This window comes from Pseudoliparis swirei, chromosome 18 (genome assembly GCF_029220125.1).
Source record: "Pseudoliparis swirei isolate HS2019 ecotype Mariana Trench chromosome 18, NWPU_hadal_v1, whole genome shotgun sequence".
In the NCBI taxonomy this organism is placed as follows: Eukaryota; Metazoa; Chordata; class Actinopteri; order Perciformes; family Liparidae; genus Pseudoliparis; species Pseudoliparis swirei.
The window spans coordinates 10,464,793-10,473,502 of record NC_079405.1 but is presented as its reverse complement, the minus strand read 5'-3'; the positions used below and the strand labels follow the sequence as shown (position 1 = coordinate 10,473,502).

Here is an 8,710-nt window from a genome sequence, read left to right as displayed (position 1 = left end):
TAAAATTCTCCCAAGTCTTTTTGTATCATTTCAGCTCCAGTCATTCTTTAATCTAACAGTCAAATTCCTATCGTGAGCTTTATGTCAGATCCTCCACTGGACAATGTAAATATGCAAGTCCTGAGGCAGCACAGAGAGCTGAACGCAGAGGAGGCTGTAGGGAGCACCAATAGAGGAGGCTGTAGGGAGCACCAATTGCTCACAAATGTGTTTCTGGTGCTGACGCGGAGGGAAACTAAGTGGAGACCAAGAAAAGAATGCCTGGAGTGTGTGCCTCGCTCCAGTGTACCACCTGTTCAGACGGGCTTTCAAAGCTTAATGCCCTACAGTCTCTTTCTTGAGCTGGTGGATTTTGTAAGAAATGAAGAAGTCAGGGCACTGGTTATAGTTTAGATATTGAAAAAATAACATTCTTTTACATGTATTGATAACAATGTCATGGCATCAAATAGACACAAATATTTTACACATATTTAACTCAATTAAAATGTATTAGCTTTACTGCATCAATAAGACTTTTATTTCCTCTATTTTGATAAACAGTAGTTAATGACCCAAGAAGGACAATTCTGATGGAGACAACTGACATCAGGATAAAAAAAAGAAGCTCCGGAAAAGAGAAAGCAAATCACACGAGGGTCCCCTACATCAGTTTATCAAATTTCCCTGAATGGGGATAAACAGGTGAGGCGTCTGTGGTGAAGCAAGAGGAGGACAGAAGAAGTGGGCGGAGGTAAGCAGAGTAAAAAACGGATGGATACCGTTGTGGGGCAGAATGAGAGGCTTACAGCGAATGAGAAAAAGAGGAGACGTAGACTAGTGTAACGAGGGGTGAGACGTAAACAGGGTTTTAAAGAGACTGACGACATTATCTCCAAAGTCGTCCTAAAGGTCCAAACAGAGAAATCGTAACAAGTGGATGTGACATCGAGCTGGTATATCTAGACAATAACAGATGGGATTGAGTGGACAACTTGAAAGCACTCCAAAATAAACCTGAAATCGTAATTCTCTGCTGTAAGTGAATGCGGGACATTTCACTTGTAGGAGATGATAGATTGTGACCTTCTGAGGAAACACAAATGCAAATAAGTTGATTAATGAGCATCATCCAGACAATAGAGAAGTGCATTATTGGCCTCAATTGAGATGGGCATTGGCAAAAGAGATGAATGGAGTAACAATGGGGAAAGGAAGACTGCAGACAATGCACTGTTAGTAATAATTGTTGGCAAAACATCCCATTTGTATCGCCTTAGAATCTCAACCATGCATCACTGCCACTTTCAAGTTTCACTTTTTATTCCACACACCAGACATATATATATGTATATATATCTTTTTTGTTTTGTTTTGTTCCCCCCAGTTTTCACCAATAGGCCAGAATGTCTGCTATGGGGAGGTCTGTCTGCTGCTTGTCTGGGACCCAGAACAGAGTTAAAGCCCACAATGAGAGAGGGCGAGCCGAGAGAGAGAGAGAGAGAGAGGGAGGGAAAGGGGGATTTACTGTATCAGTAGTACATGTTAACAGCTGTATCAGTTGGTCTCAATTCAGAGAGGGGATGGATTCCGACAGCTGGTGTGTGTTGGGGGGGGTGGGGTATGTGTGTGTGTGTTTATGTGTGTGTGTGTTTGCGTGTGTGTGTGTGTGAGGGAGAACTGGGTGTGGAGCCTTGACCAAGGGCACAGGACAGAGAGAAGAGAGTGTGGTGGCTGGACATGTCCTCGACTCTATCTGCCCATAAAACCCAAGAGAACAATGACCACAAATGGAAAAGAAATTGAAAACATGAACAGCCACCACTGTCTTCTTCATTTTTTTTTGCTTTGCTTATTTGGTGGAATTTAAAACACCAGGTTTTCTTCTAAATCAATGTGGCAGCAAGACAAAGAGCAGGACGATAAGAAAAATACATTTCTCTGAAAAACACATTTACGCTAGTTATTTATATTAGTTAAATTGTGTTTGTTTTGCTTGTTGAGTGTGTATAATAAATACCTTTGGGTATAATGCTTTATAGTGTGTAAAAGTTATGTGGACATAACTGGACTACAAATATATATATATATATATATACGACAATTGTATTATGTTGATCAGGAAAATTAAATAAAACATAATTATATTATCCACATATGTAGTCAGCTGGTTGCTTGTTTACACTCTGTCAGATCAGTGTCATAAGAGAACAACATAATACAAGATGATCAATAACAGATATAATCTATAGCTCACTGCCTCTTCATTTGAGTTGTTTTACTAATTGTATTAATAAGGTTATCAAGTGAAACCACATTGAATTAGAACAACAGGACCGTCGTCGTCAGACTGAACAGAAAAAGAGGCGAACTCGATCCGGGGTCGTCAACAGTGTTTTATAATGAATACAACGCAGCAGACGATGGGACCGACACAATAAACAGACGGCGGGAGAGGAGAGGGGGGGAGGGGGGGGGAGAGAGAAAGTGTGCTGAACTACTCAGCAACAGCCACTCAAGTCGTGACGCGTTCACGGCGCTTCCTGCAGCGCTTTAACCCGGGTCCTAGAGACAGTATTTGAGCTTTCTATTCGCTACTTGGCGCTGTTGCTATGGGGGCTGTGCACGTTGCGCCGCGCGCGGAGAACAGTTTGAGTGTGTGTATGTGTGTGTGTGTGTGTGCCGAGTTTGGGATTATAGGGCAGAAAGTGTCAGGAGCATGATGAAACGTGGTTTTATTTTGCTGTCACTTGTGTTGTTGTTGGTGATTTCGCCTGTTGTTTAGTTTATTAGTGTCCACCGTTCTCTCTCTACCTCTAACAGGATGACATTTACTGTCTGGCTTCCTGTGTCTGATTTGGTGACCTTGTTGAACTTTGTGGTTTTAATCTCTTATTTCATCACTTTCTATGAAGTGGTTGTAATGTATGTGTGGTAGCCAATGTGCGAGCTTTGACTATCAATTAGCTCTATATGGTATCACACAACTATAATGTTTGTGAACAAATTAATGTCAATAAAATAACCTCTTATTGGCTATTTATGCCGGTAAATGTGACATTTAAGAACAACAAAGAATCTATACCTCTATACTAAATAGTACAACTAACATTTCAATAGAAACCTAGTGATTATTTTTTAAATATTATGTATGTAAACACAATGGGACTCGTATAGTGAAACAAAGCTATAGTGTGAACCTTACGAATGGTGACATCTTTTATTATTATTTTTACAATGCTTAATCTGAAGGCTATTTCGATGGGTAATTGTAAGTTAAATCGATCCATAAATGCCATTTTTTAAAACTACATAAACACCATATTTCGCAGGCTGTCTACGATCCACAATTTATTTTTTTGGGGGGGATATTCTAACTATGAAGTTATTGTTTTGGTATTGTCAGCCTATCGCAAGATTCAACATTGTATTTTAGTGATTTACAGGTAAAAAAAACAGCCAAATAAACCAGTAATAATTGAGAACTCACGAATGATAAACACACGTATTATAGACAAAACATGTATCAGTTGCTTTATCATTATTATTACAGTCTAATACAAAATAATAATGCTGAATTCCATCACCAGCAGCTGAATTTAGAACCGGACACCTAAAAGGAGACAGCCTGCTGTTGGATCACGCCCAGCACCGCTCAGCATCGGCCGGGCGTATGTTTTGATATCTCGCGGAGCTGCGAGAGAGCGCGCGGTATGAAATGAATGAGAACACGACACCACATGTGCACTTAAAGTCTGCTCTGCTGCATACTACAAATACCGGACTAATAAAGGAGATCGATAGTCTTCCGGAACCACACCTGGTCCGGTAGAAAAGTGTTTCTTTTTAGGGGAACACCGGTTATTATTTGTTTCCCTCGTGGATTATGGAGTAAAGGGATGTGTGTGCAATGTAAATCGACAAACTGAAGCCAAGTAGCCGCTACCTGGAATCAAAAGTCAGGTGAAAACTGACAATACAACGAATGAAACAAACAAACAAAAAATACAAGAAAGCACTAAATGGATTTTTTTTTCGCGATAAAATAATTCGTGAAAAAAATCGATTCAGTTTTTGTGTTCCGGAAACAAACAATTCTTCGAAATTAGATACCCATGCATATATGTATATTTTTAGATTTTAGTTAGAGCCAACACTGTTTAATAAAACATGTTCTGATTCTGCTGGTGTTATCCCAAGCTAGAAATTGGTTGCCAAGCATTGCATCATTCCTTTCATGTGACTCCCATACGCCCCAAATTCGTCCTGGCCGTCTTATGACTGCATCACAATTGCTGCTCGTACAAACTATACAGGCTGCACGGGCTTGATAGAAAACCAGCAGCGAAGACGACCCTAGACCCCGCCTCGGCGCTATGTTTAGGCTACCCTATTGGATGTCGTTAAGGAAAAGATCTTAACTCCGCCTTTCTGATTGGACCGCTGGAACGTCAGTCACCCACATCCACGCTAGGCTGTGGCGAAACTACCTTCCCATGCATAGTTCGGTTGGCCGCTCTCTCGATATAAGCACCACCGGGAGTTTCCGAAAAATCACATTCAGCCCTGAAGACTGAACAATGGTTAACATGAGCTATCACCAATTTTTACTAAAATATCCACATTCGAGTTCAAGACAGTCGAGAAGGCGAGCGAATAAAAAAAAAAGGGTAAGTGGAGATTTTTTTACCCCAGTAGTTTTGACAAGTCGGTGTTTTGTCAGTCTTTCGGGGAGTAACGGCTCACGTTACTGAACTTGGAGTGGTCTGATGTAATGTTACTGAAGAGGGAAACAAAACTACAACAAGGCATGTTTTTAGCAGCTATACAAGTGTCTTTTTTTTTAGAACAACAGACGTCTTAATCAATCACGTTTCCCACGGAGTGGTTTTCTGTGTCGCCTGCTTCTGTCTGACAACTTGTCAAAGCTCAGGCGGACTTTGAGCCACCAAGTTTTTTTTAAGAAGCATTTTGGCTGTTTAGTGTGACACGTTTTAAATGCGTTGAAGCCACAACAGCTTATTCGTGCTATTTAATAATTTGAAGTCTAATATAATTTGATTACAAATAAAATAACTTTCCTCCGCGTGACGTCTGGCAGGAATGGGGGCTGTTCACTCGAAGCGGAACCGCTTTTATTTGACAGCTAACGTTAAGTGTTTTCTCCACTTTTAGCCAACACGTTTATAGTAATTAATTCCTTATGAATGAACACATGTTGTGTTGGTTGTCTTTCTCCTCCCAACACACTCTTTTCCTCTCTGTATGTTTCCTTTTGTTTCGCCCATTCCTCCTGCTGGACATACATTTCCATGACGTAATTGTCTTGGCGTACAGTGGACATGGAACTAAACTCACGAAGAAGATATTTCAATTTAGGAAAAAAAGAATCGCGTCAGAAAATAATTATTACGCTTTACCAAATAAAAGTGATCAATGCTTGCGCTATAACACAGGAAGTTTAACATTTGACAACTTGAGATGATACATTTTATTATCTATCACGTGCAATTTATTAATATAAATCACGGTTAGAATTATGTTTTAATTCCCCTCTATTTTCCAATTGTAAGAACAAAATTAATACAATTCTTTATTTAAATTCAACGATTTAGTTCCACACTGTCTACATTAAACGTAGGATTTATAAGGCTTTTGTTCAGTATTTTTTCTTCTAGACATTTTCAAGTAATAATAATATAAAAGAAAAGAAGCGCAGCCGACGTGACTGAGACCTGGAGAGATCAGTAGAGATCTATTCGTCGTTTTTAACCACTTGTTTATCGACCCCAGTGTGTTCGGAGTACCGCAGAAAGCAGGGGGCGCAATAGAGAACATTGGTCTTTGTTTACAAGAATTAAGAGACATGCATTTTATGTCATCCATCCTTGTTGATGATTTTAACATTGACAATTTATTTTTTAAATCATTATTTACATGTTTCACCATTTTCAAAATCTAGCATTAATGTTGCATTTAAGGCACGTGCCTTAAATGCTCTGTATTTGTGCAAATCAACACTTTGTGTCTAAAACATCAGCCATCAGAAGAAAAAAAAATTGTATAAAAAACGAACCTATCAAATACTTTCTCCCTCTCTACAGAATTGTTGGGACAAGCTATCTCCAACAAATTGGCAGACTTGATTAACAGACTTTCTCAAAGGTAAGCTCTCACATTTGACATTCGGAGTGCTGCATGTTGTTGAAGTTAAGATTAAGACTTAAGCCAATCAGTATATTTTAATACAACATATTCTCATCAACATTCTTTTTAACATAAGGAAGTAGTCATTTCCTCACTCAATGTCACAACTAAGTCGTTTACACATTATCCTGTACTTTAATCTAGTTTTTCTTTATGGTGTAAATAATTATAAAGATATGGTCTTCTTGAACAACTCAGTAATGATGCAACACCATCCTTTAAACTGCATACCTACCAACAATAACACAAGTTGCAAAACAGTACTACAAACAAACAAGGCGTGTCTGCCCCCCCCCTCCCCCCTCCCCTCAGGTCCAGTGTGAACCGTGTGGCCGAGTACCTGTGTGTTGCGACTGACTGGCGAGATGACTGCCGAGTGGCTACACCTACCCCCGCCATACCCCCCTGGCGTGGGGCCGCTGTGTGGTGCAGAGTTGGAGGCGTGGTATGAGGACCTGCAGGATATTCTCGGCTCCGACACGGGAGGGGCAAAACTGGCACGTGCCCCCATATGCACCGAGGTCAGTAGCTCCAAGAATGAAATGGATATCACACCCGTGAGTGTGAGTGTTTGTCGTTCAACGTATTTTGGTTAATATTACATTTGTGTGTGGGGGGGGGGGGGTGTTTAGCCATCATTCGTATACCATGTGATGTGAAATCAACTTTATCCGGTGATACTCGACTTGTTTCGGAAGGTGTTGACGTTTTCCGTTTTGTGTTTGTAGAAAGAGCCGGAGTTTCTGGATGTTCTGGAGAGTTGTTCTCTGACGTGGCTGACGGACGGAGGCCAGACGTGGGGCGAGGGTGTCCAGAGGACGAAAGAAGAGATCCACGACACCCAGCCTCTGCATCACACCGCCTCATCCTCCTCTTCTTCTTCCTCCTCCTGCTTGAGTCCAGCTGTTGCAGAGGAGCAGCGGACGGAGGCTGAGAGTAGGAGAAGGGCCGATGGCTCGACGGGAGGCGGCAGCGATCTGCTGCCTCCAGAGTTTTTCGAGTTGCTGAGTGAAGGAGGAGTGGGAATGGTGGATCCGAGTGGAGCGGTGATCAGCGGAGGCTATTATTACCACCACCATCAACACCACCAAGCTAATAATGTCCATCCCACGTCTCCCTCAGCCAGCGAGGAGGAACTGCCCTGTGTCCCAGATTCTGCATCCTGCTCCTCCTCAGCCTCCCAGTCACCATCACAAACTTGTTATTCTCCCTCCTCACCCGTCTCGTCACCCTCCGTCTACCCGTCCTCCTGCCTGGGAAAACGCAAGAGGACCACCAGCGAGAGGAACAACAGTGCCTTGTCCAGTTTCGCCTCCTCCACAAAGCACACATCTTCATCCTCATCAGCGGCCAAAAAGAGTCGCAAAGAAAGAGAGCAGGACAACGAGAGAAAGGTGCAGGAGCTGACGGAGCAGAACGAGCACTTGAAATCAGAGATTGACAGGCTGGGAGAGGAGGTACAGAGGACACGGAGAGCCCTGATAGAGAGACTAGTGAACACCAGGAAATGAGGAGAAAGTGAAAGCCGGGAAGAAAAGATGACAGGTCCTAATGAATTGGAATAAGCAGTGGTGGGGATGGTGTAATATGGTGGTTATGAAATGCCTCTGACAGGAAAGGATGGAAACCAAAGATATATATTTTATAAGCAAGTGGATTTTTGATCACAAGAGCTCAAAATGGAAAGAAAAAGGAAAGTGATGAAAAAGACGAGACAAGAAAAGGAACAGAGCGAAAGGGCCGCAACAGCAATGCGGCAAAATTAAACAGACACAGCATGTATTTAGGAAAAGGAAGAACAGACGGCTCTAAATGCAAATGATACCGTGGTTTTGATGAATGTTTGTCTTTTTTAAGAATGTCTGACAAGTTCCATCATAGAGGATGGCAGAGATAACAGTTACGAGCGTTTGGTGGACAGAAAAAACAGAAACAACTTAATTGAGAGCATTTCACCATCATCCATTCCCACCATTTTGCAATAATTGTAACTCCTATGTTAAGGGCTGCAATTTGGCGAGCAGAGATCATTTGCCCCAATTTGTAAAGAGTTATGGAGCTCAGGAAAAGTCTGAAAGTGCCCAGTGCTGTGAGTATGAGAGAATGATTTTGTTATTTGGAAGCAAATTCTTAATCTTTCTTACTTTTTTATAACCCATGGTGTGTGTATTTAGATAAAGTAAATAGGACCCGGCTATACTTGATAAGCTGACCTTTTTCTATCAATATGGAAATTTTTAGGAGGATCACCATTTACTATTTTTATATCACGCTGTATTATATACACAACTGTACTGTAATGACTTACTGTAAAATGCTAACATATCCACTTATTTTCTACCTGTAGATACAAATTGGTAATCGTAGAGTAATATGCATGGCTTTTTATTATTGATGGCATCAAATACATGTATTTTGAAACAGCAATTATTTTATCCTTCATTGTAATCCCCAATTTGCAATAAAAGAAAAATAATGTGCAATTTCTCGTGTCATGTAATGTTTATTTGTGTGAGTGTATGAC

At 41.1% G+C, this 8,710-nt stretch overlaps 1 protein-coding gene across 1 annotated transcript; it reads left to right on the top strand.

Moving 5' to 3' along the window:
* Positions 1–4,494: 4,494 nt before the first annotated feature.
* On the top strand, positions 4,495–8,669 carry ddit3 (DNA-damage-inducible transcript 3). Its single transcript, XM_056437319.1, has 4 exons — positions 4,495–4,649; positions 6,084–6,144; positions 6,499–6,707; positions 6,915–8,669. The coding sequence occupies exons 3-4, from the start codon at positions 6,552–6,554 to the stop codon at positions 7,695–7,697; spliced, it is 939 nt and encodes a 312-aa protein (XP_056293294.1). The 5' UTR covers positions 4,495–4,649; positions 6,084–6,144; positions 6,499–6,551; the 3' UTR covers positions 7,698–8,669.
* Positions 8,670–8,710: the final 41 nt, after the last annotated feature.